The sequence below is a fragment of the Marmota marmota genome, unplaced genomic scaffold, assembly GCF_001458135.2.
Source record: "Marmota marmota marmota unplaced genomic scaffold, marMar, whole genome shotgun sequence".
Lineage (NCBI taxonomy): Eukaryota > Metazoa > Chordata > Mammalia > Rodentia > Sciuridae > Marmota > Marmota marmota.
The window spans coordinates 11,446,817-11,471,152 of NW_025999925.1; the positions used below are offsets into that span (position 1 = coordinate 11,446,817).

At 32.4% G+C, this 24,336-nt stretch overlaps 1 protein-coding gene across 2 annotated transcripts in view; it reads right to left on the reverse strand.

Moving 5' to 3' along the window:
* The window catches only part of Edil3 (EGF like repeats and discoidin domains 3), a 399,045-nt gene that overhangs the window by 259,691 nt on the left and 115,018 nt on the right, over window positions 1-24,336 (reverse strand). Inside the window, exons 2-3 of one of the 2 annotated variants that reach the window (XM_048800247.1) lie at window positions 23,711-23,839; window positions 1,277-1,306 (exon numbers count right to left, since the gene is read on the reverse strand). In XM_048800247.1, coding sequence (XP_048656204.1) covers window positions 1,277-1,306; window positions 23,711-23,839 — 159 coding nt within the window. The remainder of the gene's footprint in view (window positions 1-1,276; window positions 1,307-23,710; window positions 23,840-24,336) is intronic. The other variant, XM_048800248.1, reaches the window with a different exon arrangement.

Below are 24,336 nucleotides of genomic sequence, written 5' to 3' on the forward strand. Positions count from 1 at the left end.
CTAAAATGTTACACGAAAATTACATAGTAAGGGAGGTTGTGAGGGGAAACGGGGGGGGGGAACAAGGGAGAGAATTGAACCACAGCAGATGAGGTAGAGAGGGAAGATGGGAGGGGAGGGGAGGGGGGATAGTAGGGGATAGGAAAGGTAGCAGAATACAACAGTCACTAATATGGCATTATGTAAAAATGAGAATGTGTAACCGATGTGATTCTGCAATTTGTATTTGGGGTAAAAATGGGAGTTCATAACCCACTTGAATCAAATGTATGAAAGATGATATGTCATGAGCTTTGTGATGTTTTGAACAACAAATAAAAAAAAAAGGAGAAAGCAAACTTAAATTACTAACATCCACAATGAAAAAGGAAACATCACAACAGACAATACAGAAATATAGAAGATAATTAGAAACTATTCTGAAAATTTGTACTCTAATAAAATAGAAAAATACTGAAAGCATTGACAAATTTCTAGAGTCATATGATTTGCCCATACTGAATTAGGATGATATACACAATTTAAATAGATCAAGTTCAAGCAAGGATATAAGAAGACACCATCAGAAGCCTACCAACCAAGAAAAGTTCAGGACCAGATGGATACACAGCTGAGTTCTATATGACCTTTAAAGAAAAACTAAAACCAATACTCCTCAAATTATTTCATGAAATAGAAAAAGAGGGAACACTTTCAAACTCATTCTATTAGGCCAATATCACCCTGATTCCAAAACCAGGCAAAGATATATCTAAGAAATAAAACTTCAGACCAAGATCTCTAATGAACATGGATGCAAAAATTCTCAATTTAAATTATAATTGTAAAAATTAAAATTTTAAATGAGTATTTGAGGAAATAAAAACTTTTTTAGTTTTAAACCTGAATATATACCTAATACTGGTCTCATAGTTGCTATAGCAGTATTCTGTCATAGATAGTTACATTTCTGGATGTTTACTTTATCATTTTTCCTTTTTTGATATTTTTATCATCCTCATATTATTTTTCTGTTTTATCTCAATGTTTTCATTTTCCAATTTTTCTCATTCTTTAATGATGATGTGCCATTTTTATTTATTTTTTTTGTATTATTTAATTTTTTTATCTATTTCTTTTTATTCAGAAGTCTTAATCAACATCATTCTGTCTGGCACAGCATACTGGGTCCAAGACACAAAAAAGTAAATATGCTTTGCCCATTTTGGTTGAAGTATATATTATTGAAATCATTAAATTAAAAAATGGCCTTTAATTTGTAACATAAGAACTTTACCTGCTGAAGTTGGCTCTTCTTCATCTGATGCTATGTTAACAGGAAAAGAGGTGAAGTTGGGGCAGGTAGAGGATTGAGGTAAGGGAAAAAAGGGGAAGAGAGAAAAAGAGATTGAACATAAATATGTTTCACATATTCAAAAATAATCCCCTGACTTATAATTTTTTGCATACATTATAAATCATTCATTATTTAAGGACAGATTCCTGAGTATCTATATCAAATTAAAATGTATACACACTTATTCTTTAATATACATATTTATTAGAAAAGACCACTGTGTTGTCTGAAATTTATTTTCATTTTTCTTTGAAAACAAGACTGATGTCAGTTAATATACATATATAATCATAAACAATGTTGTTTAAAATATACATTGTATGTGATACCCCCAACCATCAATTTTTTGTTTTGAGAGAGAGAGAGAATTTTTTTAATATTTATTTTTCAGTTTTTGGTGGACACAACATCTTTATTTTATTTTTATGTGATGCTGAGGATCGAAACCAGCACCCTGCGCATGCCAGGCGAGTGCATTACCACTTGAGCCACTTTCCCAGCCCATCATTAATTTTTTTATTAGCAAAGAGGAATTAAAAGACATTGTCAATGGTCAAAAAATTAGGTATTATCTGAGAGAGAGTCAAAATCACTTTGGTTTTTGTTAAATATGCAGATTCTAGCACACATACTCTTCTTTTCTCTTTCTCCTCTGTATCCTCTTTTGTTCTTCTCCCCAACCCTCCCCCACCAAAAAAAAAAAAAAAACTCACACACACAGGACATACTTTAAGATTCAGTGAGGATGATTCCATGATAAGGACACAGGAACATTACATTTTAAAGGTTGACCCCAGGTGGTTTTCACTTATGTGTTCTGCAGCCCCCCCACACACAGATAAATATGGATATTAGAAAAGCAGAGGCCACAATGTGAGTATACAATTTATCCTAGAGTAGTGTTTCACAGCCCTTGTGTTGACAGAATGCCAAATTCTGTTGTCTACCTCAAACTAATTAAGTCTGAATCTCTTTAAATGGTACCAATTTGTAACCAAGATTGAGACATTACTAGATAATATCAACATAAGGTAAAATTAACTAACTCATTAAATAGTGAATCATTTGGGTTCCAGTTTTCAAACTAGAGATGTTTGAGAGCAGCAGGACTCCAAGGGCAATAACCTTCCACTGCATGTACGTGTGAGATGGTGCAAGGCAATTGCTAGAGTGAAAAACACAGTTTAACTTTGCAGTTTTGCCTAAAATCCACCTATTCACCTTTCCACTTCCACCCATCCTCCAGGAGGAAGGCTTTCTGCTCTGTACTCAAGCACAGTTTCCCGGAATATTACTGCTGAATTACATGATATGAGCCAGTCCTATTTCACTTGATTCATGAAGTTTTAAAATAAAAATCGGTTAGCTGACTTGCTTACAAAGGAACTTTGTTCCCAGCTTATTTGTTAATCAAGGCACCCCTGTGCAGCCAGGGAGCGGTCTCCAGTCTTTTCCATTAAGGTTACATCTGCACAGAGCACACACTAGACAAGCTTACTTTGTGTCCTGACAGTATTTTCCTCTCACACTGTTTGGCCTGTCTCCTTGGCACATAAAGAAATGAAGAGAGCAAACACAGTTGGCATACATGGTGTGGAGAACATAAATATTTAAAAAGCTCTTTGCTGCTTTATCGTGTCCAAAATATATCATAACATGTTCAAAGAGGAAAGTCATTGGTAGCTTCCAGGAATTCCCTTTTAGGAAAATACCAAAGAGGCTTGCAGAAGTGCTGAAATAGATGGGTCATTATAAAAGTCTGGAGATTCAAAATGAAAAAAAATTAATAAACTTACAGTTACGATTGATCACTGTAATATTTAAACTCATGTATTGCACAAAGCAACCAATGACCAACGGGACACAAATTGATAACAGGAAGTTACAAAGTTTGAGTGACCAAAAACTTTGTCAACAGTCAAAATGAATTCGAGATTATGTCAGTTTGACTTTAAAATCAAACTCTTACCATTTTGCCTAACTCACCAAAACAGTGCTGATTCTGTGAATGCTTAAACAGGGAAATCTAAATGACAAAGAGTTTATTAGGATTTGGGTACTGCTATTTACAAGTGTTGCTTCAGGATGGAAACTGGCCAAATCCCTGATAATGTTAGGTTTTTTTTGTTGTTGTTATGTTGTGTTTTTAAATTTTTTTAGTTGTAGATGGACACAATACATTTATTATTATTATTTTTAATGTGGTGCTGAGTATCAGTGCCTTACACATGCAAGGCAAGCGCTCTACCACTGAGCTACAACCATAGCCCCTGATAATGTTAGTTTGATAAACACATACAGCAAAAAAGAAAGAGAAAATAAGCAAAAGAACAAAAATCTGATGGAGGGCTTGAGGAAAGAACTCTCTTCAAGTAATAAAGATATTTGGAAACTCCTCCAGATTTCTTACAATTCAGATATAGAACTAGGCAGGTGAGATCCTGACTACTGATTAATAAAGCACCCTCAGGAAACAATAGCTAAGGAATGAAGGTAACAAATGCCAAGACTTTACTATTCACTATGGATATATAAGCAAGAATACTTAGATAGGAGATAGCAAGCCCAAAATAAGGGCAATTATAAACATATAGAAGTTATAGCAATCAGATCCTTTTAAATCCAAAGCCTATAGAGCATGAAGTTTTCTAAGTCATGGTTGAGCTTGCAATACTGGAAAGCATCTTTGTAACAAATTAACAAGATTAGAGTCAGCAGGTACACAAGTTTTCAGAGTCCTATTTTTGTATAGCATCTCCTTAATAATGCTTCCTTATAATATGAACATGTCACTAACTACCACTATTTATACTATTAAATTATGCACACAGTCTCAAAACCACATACATTCCCAAGGGTTATTAGTGGTATTAATTCACAGCTTTAACTGTGTGGCAAAGACAGTAAACTATAATACTGAATGAAAACATCACGAACAATTAACAGGTGGCAACTAGAGCCCCAGAGTAACAATAAACCTCAAAGTGGGCACTAGTGGCCCATATAATGACATTTCAGTGAAACAAGAATCACAGAAGATATCGTCTTACTACCCAAATGATTCTTAACTCTTCCTATTTGCTGCTTAGAAGTCATGAAATCAACAATTAAAAGAAAAAAAAAAACCTGAGTCTACACAACTGGGACTTCCTTTAACTCAGGCAACTAAAGCACAGGTACCAAGCAAAACAAAAATAAACAATCTAAACAAATAAGTGTTGTGCTGTACAAACTCAGCATTTAGAAGGATGTACTGAAATTTCTACGATGGAGGGAAAGAGAGAGCAAAGACATGTAACTGATGCATAGGACTTAACTAAATATAGCTCTCCCATCTCCCCAAAAGAATCTCCCTGGGTGTTTATTAAAATGCTATAGATGTACTTGCTTGAATTTTGGGTGGAAGCCCAGGCTTCTGCATTTTTAAAAAGCTCTTCAGGTGATTGTTATAAACAATAAGTGTTGAAAAATATGACTGCAGCCCATCAAAGTTTTGTATCACTAGGAAAGAGCTTTGAATCCAGCTGTTAGAACTATAGCAGCAAATGAGGAAGCTTACAAAAGCCCTTTGCAGTATATGCTGTAGTGCCTTCACCAACTTTCAAGGCTTTTCATCTTGCAAATCTTTATGTTTTATTGGATATCTCCATCAATACTCTGGGAGAAGATGACTCTCTTTGAGTTAGAGAGAGGCCTATATCTCAGAACTAACTAAATCTATTTCTTTTTGTTGACCATAGTCATTGGTCAACATATAGGTAGAAAACTATTTGCAAATTGGTTACAAGAGTTCCTCAGATACCAAAATCATGGATGCTCATGTCCTTTATATAAAATGGCATAATGTTTGCATATAATCTGTGCACAACCTTCCTATACTTTGAGTACAATTTCTCTAGATCAATTATTAGACCGAACATGATGATTCTTAACTATGTAAATAGTTGTGACATGGAAAAATCTGTTCATGTTAAGGTCAGAAGTAATTTTCTGTCTGTGGCTGGTTGAATTCACAGAGGCAGAACCCACAGATGTGAAAGCCAACTGTATCCTGGTGGAGCTATATGTAAGGGTTGGGGGTTGGTGTGTTTGTATTGTGAAAGGCAACTGCAAAGGAAGAGCCTCCATTCTTCTGAGAAAGTGTCTGGAAAATTACTGCTTTTCTCTCTTTTTATATGTAGACAAGTAATCCTGTGACCCAGGAAGTAACTGGCAAACACCTTGTAAAAAAAACTGGGAACCAGCTTTCAAAGAAAGCTGATCCTATTCAAAGGCAAGGTTCAGAAACAGAAAGAAATTGGATTCCTGATATTATTGAGCCATTGAATCACAGTCATGAGTTAAGACCTCTGGACTTATAGTTCTGAGGAAAAATAATTCACTTTACTGTTTACCTAGTGTGAGCTGGGCTTTCTGTGATTTGCAACCAGGTGGAATTCTGCTACGACCTTAATCAGTTTTGTCATTCCCTTTTATAATATATTAGGATACATAAGAAATTGATTATTTGAGGCAATTGAGACCAAAAGTACACAAGGCCTGGGATTGAGCTTTCAGAGGGCAGATGGGACTCCAGGGCTTTGCTGCACTGCACTCCCCATCCTGCTTTAATACAATAGTCTGTCTTGTGACTTCAAAGTTAGTCACCACCTTTTCAGCCAGCCTAGCTGTGCTCATGTTCAAGAAGTGTGAAGGTGCTTGGAAGGAAGAAGCACTATGCAGACTCTTGTCTCATTCTTCATGTCTCTCCTTCCCCCTTTCTTCTATTGATTTCAACTCTGAAATGCAGCAACTACCCAAACCCAGTGGTCTGTATATTACTCTGACTTTCATAAGATGTAAAACTCCATTAGCATCTTTGTTGGACAAACTTCTGTCTGTGTGGTCTCAAGAATTTTTATATATTCTGTTTTTTTTTTCTTTTTCATCCTTGTATGTTTTAAGTAAATTGTATAACTTGGATATTCAACCTATTAAAACAAATTCTGTGCCCAGTGTAGCCTATTATCAAATAGGAAAAGCTCATTATGAAATATAAAATATACATTTCTTACTATGTTATACTCTTTTATATGTGGCTATTACTCAGTTTTTAGTGACTGATCATTGTATTGATTATATCATACATTTAGTTAATTGTATACCAAATATGCTTTACAGTATACAATTATCTATGCAATTATTTCTAAAGCAAAGTAACAAGAAATATGTAATACTATATCATGACATATATTTTGGAATGCTTTTATTCAATTGCAGTGAAACAAAAATAACAATTATGATATTTGTGCATGATAGGTTATGCCTTCTGAGTTGTTAAATGCTATAAATGTGTGTATGTATGCATGTATATATTTTCAAGACAAAAAAAAAGCAAACAATCATTTCAAATTTGTGATCTCAATCATTAAAATAGGTTGTGGAGCTGCCTCTGGAAGTATTCAGAAAAGTGTTCAGAAAAAGTTTTAAATTATTTGGTCCTGTTTTCTTGTTTCTTGACTAAGGATTTAAATGTTTATATTACCAACTTTTTACATGTCAAAGTATGACAAAAACAGTGATTTTCCTCCTGGTTGAGATCTTAGACATCATAGGATGTAGTTGATTGTTCAGCCTCAGAATTGCAGAGTATAGGTCACAGTGAGACACAGCAGACGTTATATTTGTTCAAATATTGTTCAGAGAATAAAAAAAAATTATCTTCTTTATCAGACTTTTATATGCATTTTTTGTTACTGTACTAGATTTGGGGGGGGTAGCACCTATTTAAGTATACTTGATACTATATAATATATACAATGTAGTCATGTATGCATGCAATTAGTATGTAGGTCTATTTGTATGTCTATCAATCTGTCTCGTTAGACTCAGTTTTATGAAAACAGGGATGAACTTTCTTTGCTCACAGGTTGATCTATAGTTTTTAGAACAGTTCCTGGAACAATGTAGGGATTCAAGGAATATGTGTTAAAAGAAAGTAAATTTGGACATATTTTTAATACAGTCCTATTACTTAATAAAGTTCAACTGCTCCATTATGCAACATTACTAAATGTGTCAAAAAAGACGACCTTATATTTTTATCTCTTTCATGCTATAAATCTAGGAAAAATTGTATATATTGATGTAATTTATATAAAAATATGTAGGGGCTGGGATTGTGGCTCAGTGGTAGAGCACTCTCCTAACATGTGTAAGACCCCTTGTTTGATCTTTAGCACCACATAAAAATAAATAAATAAAATAAAGATATTGTATCCAACTACAACTAAAAAATAAATATTTAAGAAATATGTAATTTTCTTTCTTGATGCAGCAAGAAAAGGAATAATATTTGAAAAGACAATGGTTATTCTAACAACCATTTGATCATTTCATAAAGAATTAAATCTGGTAATTGTTAAACTTATTTTTACTTATTGTTTAACTTATTACTAAATTATAATTGTTAAAATCATCAAACTATAGTTTATTAATTACATAAATTCATTGCAATAGAACCACAAAACTCCCTTTCTATGTTTAGTAGTGACACAGCTTACACAGGTTTTATAAGCTACTTATACCATGAATCATTTTAACAGCAATTAGTAGTACATTTGTGATTTTCTCATTTTAGAAAGAGATACAAATGAGGAACTAAGAGTGAATGGAAGCTTTTGTTTTATTTTTTTGCCAATGAGTAAAAAATGTAAAAGTTACAGATGTGGTAAAACTGAGCCAAGAAAGCTGGAAAGAAAGTCAGCTCATGTAACCTGCTTTCATAACTTATTTGATATTAAAGGTCTTTGGAAACATAATTGGGACATATTTTGCTACTTAAAGGAAGGATTAATTATCCTTCATCTAGATGATTTGATATCAAAAAGAAAGCTATAACTCAATATTTTGATAGCTCTCAAGTATCTCTTAGTTATCCCAGCTACCTTCCTTTCCTATCCAAATTCATTTCATCCTTGTAGACTAAACTCAAACCTCACCACCTTCAATTATTTAATACCCATGTCAGTCTCCAGTTTATGTAGTTATCCCCTTCCATCCTCAGCTTTTAAACTATCACCTAAAGCCTGTAATAAACAAAAACAGCACATAATATTTTCTGGTCTTGTTTCCCAAGCTGGACATTATCCTTCTTTCAAGGGCAAATGGTTATGTTTTAATTTTGAGCCATGTATATAATTGGTACTGTGTAAATATTTTTGGAAAGTTATCCAGTTTTAGAGATGAGAAAATTAAGTCCAGTATGTGAATTTAATGACTGTTTTTACATTATTATTAGCCATGTAAAGTGGGGATTGGAAATTAAACCCAAGGTATCCTAAGAGAATTCATAAGCAAATAAAAAGAAGAAACTTGCAAGGGATAAAATAGATCAGAAGTTAATATAAATGTTTTCTCAGATTTATCCATTTTCAATACAAATAATAAGTTCATAATCTTTGTGAAAATTTAATATAAGAAAAGAGAAATCATTTTACAATGAGAATGCTGCCTAACATGCCTAGAGAAGCCCAGAGCCTGTGGTTGCCTCCCTGCTACATGTGAGTTGGGGATGGTCCCAGTACCACAGCATTTCCTTCCACCTGAGAGTGAGGCACTAAGACCATCAGATTCATGTTCCAAGAATTTCTACTTTATTTCTCTGTGGGAAATTGGTCTCTTCAACCTCAATTCATTTCCCTAAGTCTAGACAAATGAGCTAATCTAAAAAGCCAATCTGTTAAAACCAAAGGAACAAAAAACTGAAAAGTAATGGATACATCAGCAATATTGGCACAAATCTCAGTGAGTGCATCCACATAAGAAAACCACAGGGTGAGTGTACATAAAATGTTAATGCTGGAAGAGACTTAGTAATTAAGATTGTTGGCAAACTATCCATTGTTAAAATAGGTGAAGGTCTGCATTAGAAAACAGAAGTATACTCATTAAATCATCTAAATTGCCAACTAAGACCTCACCATGAAAGGAATTTTGAAGAAAATTTATATAAACATCAGAACACATATACTTGTATGTAATAATAATTGTGTTTTATGGCATAATGAATAAAAATACACTGCACATACTTTTCTATTATAATCAATGAATATGGATAATACTGAATAATATGTTATTTATGGACATAGCATACTATTTTTAACTAAGCCTTTAGTGAATACTACTTGGATGGATTCCAGGGTTCTTCTCTCCCAAATGAGGTTTGAATAAATAATCAGATTCCATTTGAATCATGGTAGAAATATGAAACAAGAAAGTATTATCAAATTATTTCATTAAATAAACAGAAACCCATGATCCTAACAAAATATATGATATTCTTTTTGTATGGTAAGGTTTTTAATAATCTATCTATGCCACTAGGCTATCTTTAGTGACATGCATCTTAAACATATTGAATGATATTACATTTCTGCCTTTTCCTATGAGAATTACTTTTTGCTTTAACAAAGTTTTCATAATGAAGATTGAGTCAAATTTTCAATGTCTTACATCAAGTAGCATAAGACAGATAAAAATAATTGAACCATTTGCCTCAGCAGACGCAGACTTTAACATCCCTATCCATCATCATCATCTTGGTGTGGGGGAGAACACAAGAAAAATAAAGGTTGAAAAGCTACTCTAACTCCTATAAGATCTCATGAAAAATGTAATTTGTAAACTAAACAAAAAATCAAAGCATAATTTATTAAGTAAATATAGTCATTAAAATAAAAGGAATAGGGCCATTTAGAGTTAAATACTGAATATTTTACATCTTCTGGGATATGTATATATATATATGTATACATATATGTATATATATATATATATATATATATATATATATACACACACACACACATATATACATATATATATATATATGATAAAATTTCAATAGTTTTAAAAACTAAATGGTGATTACAGACAAGAGATCATTTCATTGCAAAATCATAGCATTCTGTGTGTGTGTGTGTGTGTGTGTGTGTGAGAGATCACAAGCAAGTATTTAATATCATAGTTATTTCAAAGATTATTTAGCACTTTTAAAATTTATGAAGCTTTCTTAGTAAAATATCATTTTAATGTTTATATTCCAAAGAGGAATTCAGAAATTTTAAGATTACTTTGAAATGATGGCTTTCCAGAATGCAGACCCACACATTTGGTTTAATTAAAATACCTTTTGATGCATTCTACAGTCCTTCCCATCCCCACAGCCTCACCCCTCCCCTCACTCCCCTCTAATTAGAACAATTTTTTTTTAAATGGAAGGGAGACCAGTAGAATAGAAGAAGGGGATCAAGGTCAGGGAGGGGGAGAAAGGGGAGATACTGGGGAATAAAATTGATCAAATTATACTGTTTTATCTTGTGTGTGTATGAATATGTTATAACAAATCCTACTGTTATGTATGATTATAATGCACCAATAAAAAGGAAAAAAATAAAATATCTGTTGAAACACAAAAGATGAAGGTTAAAACAAGTGGGAAGAAAAAATTTTCAAAGGTGAGATATTTCTGTTGTATCTGTTTCCTTTTGGTGAAAGGGAATTATTTTTTTCATGTAGTTTTAACTCATCCCAAACACACTACTATAAACTCAGCCTCTGTTTGCCTACATAGAGTTTGACTAATCTAATGTGCCCCTGCACTGAGTTAATGATTGCTATAGAAGATTTTTTCTGCTTATTAAAAAAAGCGCTAAAACTAAACGCTGCTTTCTTTTCAGAATCATTAGGACCTTCTTTAAAAGAAAATAGTGTATCTGTATCCAGGTGTTAATCAAATGACATTGACAATGTAATTTCCCTATCTGCCAAACTTGTCTCCCAAGGCTAAATTTTTCCTTAATTGGAATGTCTTTAAAAACTCAACTGATAAAAATGTAGATGGGTCTAACTTTAAGTCAATGGAATTACATAAAGGTGGAGGGTTATCCAGGGAGGACCCAAGCCTCATTTTTTTTCTGATCTTTTAGATCGTTTTCTTTAGAGCTCCAGATGTAGCTTAGTAGTAGAGCATATGCCTAGTATGCACTAAGCCCTGGGTTTGATCTACAGTATTGTGAAATGAATAAATAATTTTCAAGTTGTAAATGCATGTTATTAATTTCTATTCTTTCAAACCTTCAAAAAACAGTGAAGAAAACATACTGTTCAGAATAAAGGATGTTGCAACTTTTAAAAATAAAACTTAAAACCCAAAGCAAATTTAAAGGTCACAGTACAAACTGACAACCAAAAATCTAGATATCATTCAAAATTTCCAGCACAGGGGAACTCATAATCTCCCAAAGGAACATGTCACATCTCTACCAGTGTTATTTTCTGGAGAACAATGGAATAATGTGAATCTTTCTTTGATATTCCAGCCTTTCAAATTAATTTTGATAGCTATCATAACCCCATAATTCTTTTCTTAACTGATACACAAATCCTCACTTACTTTTATATGTCATGGTTTTATATGTCCTGATCATCATTTTAGGTGAACTACTCTTGAAAAAGCCAAATTTCTTAAGTTATTTTAAAATATGGTTATAAGAATGTAAACAGTAATACAGAGGAGCACTAAGTAGCCCTAAATACAACTGTGTTCATAACATGTTGAGGCTGCTCTATTACAATAAGCAATCAAACATTACACACACACACACACACACACACATACACACACACACACTACTAAAAGAGTAGGAATTAGTTTCTTTTCCCTTCTTCCTTCAGTTTCATGGACTAATTTTTACAGTACTGGATACTAGTAATCTTATCCCCTCTTGCCTGGAGACAGGTTGGGGGAAGAGGGGAAAAGCAGGAGATGAGGTCATGCCTTTCCAGGAAGGTAGAAGAACAAATGAATGGCATGCAATAATGTCATATTAAATATAGATAATTAGAAACTATTTTGAAAATTTATACTCCAATAGAAGAAAATTTTGAAGACATCAACAAATTTCTAGAGACACATGACTGACCAAAATTTAATCAGAGACATAGAAAATTTAAACAGATCAATTTCAAACAATAAAGTTGAAGATGCCATTAAAAGCCTATCAATAAAGAAAAGACCAGGACCAGATGGATTCTCAGCTAAGTTTTAGCATATCTCCCCAAAATAACTAACAAAAATCCTCAAATTATTCCATGAAATAGAAAAGGAGGGAACACTTCCAAACTCATTGTATGAAATTAGTATAACCCTCATACCAAAACCAGAAAAAATACATATCAAGAAAACTTCAGACAAATATACCTTATGAACATAGATGCTAACCATTTTTAATAAAATACTAGCAAATCGCATACAAAAATAATGTCAAAGGTATCTTGATAATGGGAAATAAATATAAAATTTGAAACCAAACTAAGCTTTGAAGATAATCTTCCAATCTTTCAGCAAAATATCTAGTTCCCATGTATCTTGTATGTAGGTGACAAAAGTCCACAGACAGGAACAGCACACATTTGTTCTCACAAAAACATTGTCCTTAATGTCCAGGATGAGGTGGCCATCTAGCTGAATAAAAATATTTAGTGGCTTTTCATGGGATTTTCCATATCAGCTGACATTTCTAGTTATAATGGGGTCTCTTGAAAAATGTCTTTAAACTTTTATAGCTGTTCCTTCTAATAATTATTTTCTGTTTAGAAACTGGAAGTTAGAAATCAGCACTTATTTCAGTCAATGAGCCACATTCAGCTCTTTTCAGCTCAATTACTTATTAGACCAAGTCCTATTGAAAACAATTGCAATAATTAATGGATTGAAAAATAGACTTATCTTGAAGGCAGAATAAAAATGCAAGAGAAAGAAAGTACAATTTCAACAATTTAATCCTCAAAAGAAAAGCCTGAGGTAGTACTTAAAAATTACCCCAAATACTGTTCAGTTGAGATTTGTATTATTTTGTTTTTCTAATGATTATATGCCTCAATAATGTATTATTAAGAGAGGTTATGAAATCATGTCCCTGGGTTAATTTTGATATTAACAAAGAAAACTATATTATGGGAACAGTTAATAGAGATGCCTAGAGGTTCTATACATCTTTGAAAACTTCTTTCCCAATCTTGTTTCCAATCCTTCCCATAAACACCTTATATTCTGAGCAACCACTAATACTAATTCTCCCTGAAAGATCCTGCCCTTTCTATCTGTTGTGCTTTTTAACATTTTGTTTTGCTTACAATATTCCCATTGAATAACTTGCTCTATGGAAATGTATTTCTGCTTCAGGGTATCTCAGAAATCACCTCAGCCATAAAATATAAACTATAGTACTAGAAGTGATCTTTTCTCCACTTGATACTCAAACACTTTGTTACTCTCTTATAATTATTATTTTCTGCATTGTGTAATGATTATTGATGTGTCTATTTTTTCTCAACTGTAAGTATCCCAATAGCAGGCTCTTCATCTTGGGGTCATTGTGAAGTGTATATTACCCTTTGGGGTGAGGAAAAGCCATTCTGGGAAGCCCAATATACATTTGTTAAATGGAAGATTCTAGTGGATCCCTGCCCTCACCGAGACTATTTTATCTTTCTTCAAAGCCACAAAGAGCTTAGTGTTGACCTATCACACACAAGAATCTAACATTAATATGTCATCATAAATTACAACTTGGTATTTCTTATTCCTTTACAGGATTCCTGTTCTACAATCTTACAAAGAAAAATCAGTTCCTAAGTTATTTGTAGTAAGCATAAGGAAAGCTATTTTCCTAAAGGGTTGATTCCTAATCATGCAAACATTACTTATATTACTCACAATTTCCAAGTAATAAAATACAGGGTTCTCTTTTTCCCATACCAAATGAGGTGATTTGTCAAATTATATGTTGAAGGAATTTTGTTTTGTTTTTTAACTCAAAAGCTGACAGATAAATTATCCCTAGTTTGCGTAGTCAAACAAAAGCAGGAAAAAAAATCCTGCCATAAAAATAATAGGTCAGGATTTATTGGACACTTCAATAATGTTATTAGTAACTGAAATGATGAAAAAATATTCAAGACTTATATTTTTGATTTCTGCATGTAGCTTTTGAATTGTATATAAGGTTTAATTATTTATATTACTCCATAACTTCTAGCTGGCACTATAAATTAGGCATTGTTCTAGGACGTTACATGTGTTGATTCAGTGAATTTGCACAAAATCCTTTTGAAGTTGATACTGTTGCTGTATTTTTACAGATGAGGAAACTCAGACACAGAAAGATTAAGTAACTTTCCTAGTCACAGATATAGTACAGTTTTCCCTTGGTGTCCAAGGTTCCAGGGCTCCCTGCAAATAACAAAATGTGGAGATGTTAAAGTTCCTTATATAAAATAGCATAGTATTTTCAGTTACATGGCACAAAGAACTTTGTGGCTAGGCACACTCATATACTTTAAATCACCTCTAAATTACTGATAATAAATAACAATGCAAATACTATGTAAATAATGTCATACTGCATTGTTTCAGGAACAATAACAAGGAAAATCTTACAGTACAGTTGCAATTTTTTAAAAAAAATTCTCTTTGTATTTGTTTGAATCCATGAGAAGTGCAAATTCTGAGGACCAACTGCAGATAGAAGAGCTAAGATGTGAACACAGTGTGGCTGGGTTCTTAACCACAACACTGTGATGAGTTCCTTTAGAGAATGGGTTTCTCCAGATCTCTACAAACTACAGAATTCCAAAAGAGTGTGTGATAAACACTGGGATTAAATGGATGATGATGATGATGATGATGATGGTGATGAATATGATTATGGTGATTTTCAGGTTCAATTATTTTGTATGTGTATGTGTGTGTGTGTGTGTAAATGATAGTGTACTATAAATATACAAGGCAGTATTAAGAAGAGGATTAGTTTCATGGCAATCTGGTGATCAGTAAACTGCATAGAAAGACCATCTGCCCACACCTTTCCTGATCCTTACATGACGCCTGACAATCACCAAGCTGGTTGTGAGCTGAGTCTCACCAAGAGTTTTGTGTGAGGAAATCATTATGGAGAGTAATGCTGCAGGACCTCCATAGCTGAACAATTAATGAATTCTGACCTTTGAAGCCAGAAGCTATTCTGTGATGGACCTCAATTTATCTATTGGTTGGGGAGGCAAAACCATTGATTGAGGCTGAGTTAACAAGTAAAGTGTCTGACTTGTTCTTGAAAATGTTTGTAGTTTCTCAGGTAACTGAGGAACAATGAGTTCTGTACCCAATAGTTCTCTGTGATTTGAATGAAGCAATTGGGCTTACTTTTGCAAAGCAAACCTCAGTGGATAAAAACGCTGTAGGACTTTATCAAATGCAAAGAAGATGCTAAGTCTTATTTGAAATTTGTTATATTTTCTATGTATTGGTACTTAAGAAAACAGATATCCTTATCTTGGTTCTGTCTTTCACTGAAATATTTAACTTATACTCTATTTTAGTTTTCAAGCTTTGACTGAGATAAAAGAAAGATAATAAATATAAATCGTTGTCCACTTTAAAGTGTAGCTTGATGAATTTTATAATATAAAGAGAAAAATATGCTCTGAGGATGATTCAGCCCAAATTCTCTCTCATTATTATTCATTTAAAAGTTATATGTTGCCATTGTGCTTTAAGTAATATGTATTACAGAACTTTTCTTCATATAAGTATTTTGATATATGTTGGATAATAAATTTTCTAAAAGTATAAATTCACCTCTGGTTTTCCTTTAGCTTTAGGGAATGTGGTCAAATAAACCTTCAAAACAATGGAATCTACTTTAAACCCCTTGATAAGAGATTCATGCCTTGTTTATTATTTCAGTAATGCTTTATTCTAGCAATTTCTCATAACAAATAGCACAATTCTAGAACATAGTAAGTACCAATAAGATTATGTTAAATGCTACAGAAGTTTCTAAAATTTTCAATTGTTCAAAATACTTTTAATGAATTCTTAATGTTTCATCTCTTTTTCTTCATTCCATCTTCTGTGTCACTAATGCATGTTTCTGAAGAGGAGAGCAAATCTTGTCACTCATCCATAGCCTTCCTTCCCATCAGAGTGATATTAATCATGTTCCCACTTCTTGTCTTTATCTAATTTTCTTATGCTCTCTCTCAGTTATCCTAAGCCTCTCCATAACCTAGATGCTCTAGAATGCTTTAAGTTTTGATTAAATGTCTTTTCTCTCTTACTGGTTTTAATTTTGTACAACTGTTATTTCCTTGCAGGTTTCATCAATCAAACTAGACTATACATATGCCTGGTTTTAGTCATTTCAAAATAATTTATGCCCTGTAATGATAAAGTATTTAAGGGACAATAAAAAGGGATGGAATCTTTATATGTTATTTTAAAGCTATATTTGATAAGATAACATTCTTTTCTTGGAGATAGGGTATCACTATGTTTCCCATGTTGGCCTCAAACTATATAATTCTAGTACTGTTGAATCCATCTTTCCAGAAATTAGAAAATGATAAGTATCCTGCAAGGGCTGAAATAATTTCTTAAAATCTGTTAGCCATAGAAGATTGAGCTTATGGTAGCCTACAAAATCAGCCACAAATCCCTTCCCCACTGTCATTCTCACCTTTGCTATATAAAATGGCACATCTTCCCACTAAAATTTTTGTTAGTTACTGTGAAACAATCTAAGATTTGAAAAATGCTTATAATTAGGATTTGATATTCCTCACTACTTCAGTCCTTGTCTCTGCCACCATGTAAGGAAATGCAATCCAGTAGAGATCACTACTTAGAACCAGGGAAGCATTTAGCTGACTTGGCTGACGCAGGAATGAGAGCACTAAAGACCTACAAGGTGTCCCAGATAAGGTCACTCACTTAATTAATTATATCACAAAATTTTGCAATTCTTTGTTAAGTAGTAAAAGCTTACTGATACATGTTCAATGTCATTTCATACACAAATTAATCAGAAAGGTATACTATAAAAAAGAACAGTCGTATAAATGGTATACACCAAATATTTTTAATGCCTTATATTGTATTTTGCTACAAATGAAAGTTTTAGTACAAACTGGTTCTTGTGTTTCTACTGAGCAAGAATAGCTTTCTATACTCATAATTTCTAAGGTTCTCTGATGTTCTACTTTCCCCCCTCTAAGTTAACACATAATTGCTAGAGCTTGGAATTGCAAACAAACTCTAATCATTATAATTAATGATGAATTAGAAATATTTTAAAAATCAATGAGAGAGATTATGAGTTGATAAGCCATATTACAGGAATTTTTATACATATAAAACAAAATTACTTTCCTGTAGTATGCACAAAATGAACACAAAAATCATGCATTAAATTATTGGCTGCTACTTAACTGTGTAATTCTTTTTATAAACATATTTCATTTTCTTACTTTTTGGAAAGTAATTATAACTTTGAAAATAATTTCCTTTAGCTCTAGTTAGACTGGGAAATCTCTTAGCAATCTTCTATGGCTAGCAGATTTGGAGAAATTATTTCAGTCTATGCAGAATAGCTCTCATTATGATAATTTCTAGAAAGATGGATTCAATCATGAGTTATCCTTCCTTAGTCCAAGAAATAATCTTAAGAGGGAAGAAAACCTGACAAGTACTCATAATTTCACCTACTGTATGAATAATTGAAATTTTTGAATCCTTCATTTGGTAACCAAACTCTGGAAATCTAAAAATAACCTTACAATACCCAAGATATTTATTTAAGATTGTTAACATTCTGATATTTCATGGTTACTAACAAGAACTATTTTAGACAGAGTCAGACTGTTAACACTTCTTGATATTCTGACACTGATCACTTTTTAAAAGATAAACATGAATATGGTTATTCACAAGACAGCCACATGTATAGTCAATCTGTAATTTTATTTCCAATTTGTTCAATAGTCTTTATTTTTCTGAGGTAAGCATAATCATTTTTTTCATAATGAAATGGGAACAGGGGAACAGATTATCAGTGATGAGAATGAAAAGTCACAAATTTAATAGAATCTGGGAAATAGGTTTGGATGTGAATAAGATAGAAGAATATAGGGAAGAATAGAACAGGATAATGTACCGTCATGTTTATTTATTTATTTACTAAAAATGAGAAGACTTCCCAGAAGCCCAGTGTGACTACAGAGAAGAAACAGAAGCAGAGAGATATAAATAAAATGATATACTGACTTTATTATCTTTACTAAACTATTCTCAATAATGCACGCCTGTAATCCTAGTGGCTTGGAAGGCTGAGGCAAGAGGATCGGGAAATCAAAGCCAGCCTCAGCAAAAAAAATAAAATAAAATAAAAAACGAGGTGCCAAGCAACTCAGTGAGATCATTTCTCTAAATAAAATACAAATAGGTCTGGAAATGTGACTCAGTGGTCAAGTGCTCCTGAGTTCAATCCCCAGTATCACAAAAAAATAAATAAAATAAAATAAAAAATACAGGTTCTTTCCAAAACTGATGAACTGTCTTACATTACTACAACCAAATTCCAAAGTTTATATTCCTTGTTTTCAACCTGTATATTTAATAGGTTAAATGTATGCTAATTACTTGTAAATTTCTCTAAGATATCTAATAGCTTATTTTCAGAAAAATACCAACTTAATTTGTATGCATTATATCTGGACCATAATATCATTAGAGTCTTTAGTTCTAAAGGAAAACCATTCCTTGGTTCAAATTCCCCTCTCAGCTACCATTCTCATTCTCCATCCCTACTTATCTCAGTTTTCATCTCAAAACCATTTTTAGGTTTACTCTCTGTTTAAATGGTAACTTCTCAGTCTTTCAAGCATCACCTTCTCAGTCTTTGAGATTCGTGTACGTAAAGACTATTATTTTTTTAGGGATTATATCTTCAGTGCCCAAAACAGAATCTGGTATAAGGTAATTATTAAAACATTTGATGGATGAGTGAGTAAACAAATATATTGTTGAATGCTTATTTTAGCTATTAAAACTTTCCCCCAATTCTTCTATGCACCAATGTCTAGTGCTTTCTCCACAACTCAAGCAAGACTGATCATCTATAAAGCAACAAGATCATCCATAAAATACATATAATCAATATAAATGCTTATCTACTTTTCCACCTGGACAGCAATTTCTGCAAATTTCTTTACCATGCATCTTCAGCATTCAAGTGCTCAGTAAATTTTACTTAAGAATACAAGTAAGCTAAGATTTAATTTCTGTACATATCTATTGATTTATTTATTTTGGGTGATGGTGGAGATGGAACCCAGAGCAGTACACATGCTAAGCATACACTCTACCACTAAACTATATCCCTAATTTTATTTTTTAATAAAAGTTTGAACACTTATTTTGCCCCCTTTGATTTCATTAACACATAAGTATCTGAGCTGGAAGAGTTTATATTTGTTATTAATTTACTGAATTAGTACACAATGTAATAACTACCAATATTTCTGTCTAGATCTCTAAAACATCCACTGGCAATGGAAATTTGCTATATGAAATGAATGTATGAACACTATATTCCAAACAACACAGTGCTGTCTAGACATGTGAGTAGGTAACTGAAAAGTAATTTGGGCTTAGCCACTGGAGGTCACTCCTAAGGTGTGAAAGGGAGACAGCACGTAGAGTGAGTATCTGTGTGCATCTGTGCCTGGAAAATGTCTACACATTCAAAGATGTGAAGTAGGTGTTGTTGTTGTTTTCTTTTGGGGGGGAGGAGTTGTTTTTGTTTGCTGTCAGAGAATTTTTTCTACTGGCTTTTGCAGTTTTAGTAACTGTAAAAGCCTGGGCATACTAAGATATGTGGGTTTATGTGGGAAGAGTTGCATGTGTGGGAGACAGAAACACAGAAAGAGTGAGGGAAAGTGGATATTGGAGTACACAGAAGTATCCAAAAGAAAAAAAAAAAGAATAATAATAAGAAGAAGAAGTATCCAAAATAAAGTCCAAAGAGAAGCAATATTTTCTAATGAATGAAGTTCACAAAATGGAGCATGCCGATTTGGCTTACTATAAGAATGTAAATGATGAGAGGACTGATTGTAAAAGTTGTAAAACATTTTCTGCATATTTGACAAAAATGTACAAAACTGTACAAAGATTTCTTTTAAAATAAGTAGCATCAACTTATAATAAGGCTAATCTAAAGTATTAAGGTTGGTAGTGAAGTATTGAAGGGAGATTTTTCTCTAAGCATGCATTTGAAACTCCTTTTCAGATGAACTGCAATGAAGGAGTATAAGTTTATCTGTAGAATGAGTAGGGTAAATGTAATTTTAAAAATTGAGACTAAAACCTAAATTTTTCTAAGCAAATATGAATAAGTTTCTTTTCTTGCCCTTGGAAAGTAAAAGGAACATTTAGAACTCCATAAAATCACAAAATTTATGTGTTTTGAAAAGGATAGAAGAAACTTTGGATGCAAAGAAGAAACTTCTATATTTGATGTAATAATGAGTAAGTAAAATAAAGCAATGATGACAGTTCACCTCTTCTGTCTTTTAAGATATTACCTTAAAACACTCAGTTTCTTTGTAATGTTTTGAACAACCAACAATAAAAAATTTAAAAAAAAAGGCTGTAAATATTCCATTTGATACCTTAACCATAAAAAAAAACCACTCAGTTTCTTGTATAAAATATTGCTATATCCTGTTTTCTTCACTGATGTTAATTAAAAGCAGAGAAGAGTAACCGCAAAAGTTTCAGCAAAGCAGATCATTTTCAAATTGAGAAGACAGAATGGGCTTTAAGAATCTAATGTTATTTAAAAAAAAAATTAGTTGTAGATGGACAAAATACCTTTATTTTATTTATTTATTTTTATGTGGTGCTGAGGATCGAACCCAGTGCCTCACATGTGCCAGGCAAGCGCTCTGCCACTGAGCCACAACACCAGCCCCTAAGAATCTAATGCTCTGCTGAGCAGTGTGGTACAACTGTAATTCCAGTGGCTCAGGAGGCTGAGACAGGAGGATTGCAGGTTGAAAGCCAGCCTCAGCAATAGCGAGGTACTAAGCAACTCAGTGAGACCCTGTATCTGAATAAAAATCAAAATAGGGCTAGGGATGTGGCTCAGTGGTTGAATGTCCCTTAGTTCAATTTCCAATATACTCCCCCCTCCCCAGGGAAAGAATCTAATGTTTCAAGTATTTGGTCCCAATAATTAGTTTTGAAAATATGAAGAAACCTAAGGTAGGCTAGATACTAAAAGCATTACTGCTAATTATTTGGATTTAATAAATAAATTGTATTCTTTTAATATATGAGACTTGAGAAAGAGGATATATAGAAAGATAAGTAACGTAATATGACTGTCCTATAGAGGTATCTAACTTCAAAATTGTTTTTGATTTCCCCTTATATTCTGACACCTCAAAAAAATTTTAAATAGCAAAATTTATATAAGAAACTACAGATGTTTTAATTTTTAAGATTCTTATTTTCTATTATTTTAATGGTATAACACCTATATGTGAAATTAAGATTGGTATAACTATTATACTATGTTAAATAACAGTGCGAATACTAACACAAACACATTTATTCCAAGTAACATATACCTGAGTATATCTTCAGAAAGAGTGCTGTTACATATCAAACAGACATATAGCTTAAGTTAGTAAAATTATACAATGTCTGACTATCAGAGGTCTTTTAATAACATATCACAATAAATATGAATTAAATTTAATTCTATAGCTATCTGAGTCCCCAAAGACTCACTAAATTAAATGAAATATGGTAGGTGCTTAGTTTTCAAAATGTTACTGTCCTTAAAAACCTCTCTTCTAATAAAATGATAAATATTGAACTAATGTTTAAAAATATGGCCCAGAAGTTTCAAGTATTTACATAAAATTCTGTGAAGATGCCACTTTTTTAATTATTTAAACACATTTGTCATCGATTCTATATTTGGTTTTTTTTCAAAGTACTGACAAAAACATAGACTATAAATTTAAGATGTTGCAATTTGTGGTTGTTGGGTTAAAATATAATACCAATATTCTATTCTATTCATATTGTCATAGTAGGAATATTTATAGCTATAATTTCCTTCAGAAATATATACTCTGAAAGGATACGATTTTCATTTTGGTTCTAAAAATCAAGTGCATATATTTGAAGATGGGGTCAAAGTGGTTACAAATTTTTTATTTCTGTGGCACTTTGTCAAATCTCCTAAAATACCGTGAGTTAATGAAAACCTTAAAGAAGATTTATTTTTGAAGTGAATTAAATGAACAAAGTACCTTTCAGCAATAATTTAATTAACTCTTACAGATACAGTCAGACCAATGTTAAAATCTCAAAATGAAAGAAAAATACATTTAAGAAATAAAGTACATGAAAACCCAATAACTAGATAACTAGAGGCCAAATATGGTAAATTAATGGTCCTATTTAATTGTTCTACCTTTATTTAACTGACAGTTAATGGGCTCTTACTATGCATAAGTTACTATTAGATGTAATGATTAATAACACAAATTGATTACTGACTAAAAATAGTAATGCTTATCTTCTTCAAAACCATTTTCCAAAAGCTATTTAAAGTACCCAAATTTTCCAAGGACCATTTTAGTTAACAGATCTTTATGAAAACATATGGTTTCTTTCTGTAGAACAGATATAGTCAATTTTGTACTCTTCTTTGTACAAATGTAAAAAATATAATTGTTTTTCAGACTTAATTATAATATTACCTTTAGTCAGAGTGCAAAATCCCTGTACAAGTTTACAGAGTATCAAATTGCTTTAAAGTACACCATTTCCCTAATGGAGAGGTATTTAGAAATTCTAAAAGTTTCCCTAAATCCATAACTATACATATCAATGAAATACTTCACAGATTAAAATAAAACTTCATTCTGAAATGCAATCAGTGACTCTAATCAATTTTTTCAAAGCAAAGTTTTTGAAAAGATCATGAAGAGTATTGCAATTGGAATACTGTCCTGTTTAAATTCTTAGAAATATAATATGTATTTATATTCTAAGAAAAGTAATTATTTAGAACAGCTACAAAGTACAGGTGCATATTAACAGGGCCTAAGAAACACTTTCTTTTTCAACTAACTTAACTTGGAAAAATTAACTTGAAAATTATTTGTTAAATTTGAGAATAAAAAGTTAAATTAACTTTTGAGATATAAGGATTGTGTTATATTCAATTATTATTTATTGTGTCTTGAATTATAGTATGAATCACCAAAAATATAAGAAAAAATTTACTTAGAATGCCACTAATGGAAATATAATTTAATTTAACTGGAAATGATAAAGTTGAGAGTCCTACAGATAAGTAAATCACACTGCAGTCTAACACATAATCTTCATAACACACCAGCCAAATTTGTCAGTCATTCATGAAAACTAAGAGGATAACTACTGAAATGCTTAAATCTTGCACTTACCAACCTCCACAACACTAGAACAGTTGGGATCTGTGAAGCCATCTGGACACTCGCAGGAATAGGAGTCATCAGCCAACCCTGACAAACAGATGCCTCCATTCTCACATGGATTGGGATCACAGATATCACCTGAGGAAAAAGGAACAGAGATTGACTTTTTGTGTTTCAGGAAGAATGAGAGGTTGGCATTGAAACACACTCACACACCGCACTGATGTTCCTTGGCAAAGTCACTTTAGTATTTGGATTTACATATAATGTCTATAAAATCAATTTGAAACTGTGTGCTTTTAAGACAAATGGTATGTAACAGAGGAAAAATTACACCACATAAAAATTACTGCATCTGCAAGTTATTAATTCAGTTTGGGATTACTTCATTTTGTGTAAAAGAAATATTGTTTAATTTATTTTAAAAAGCTTAACATGAATATGTTGGGTAGACTGGATTCAGAATAACTATAACAAGTACCTTCTTTGCATTCATACACTCAGCTCCATAACTCTGTAACTCCTTGCACCAAAGGGGTATTGGATACTGAGAAGCTGGGCTTGTCCATATGATCTGCTCTGGCTAGATCTTAACAGAGGTTTGAAAAAGCACATGAAAGTTCCCACATCCTCTT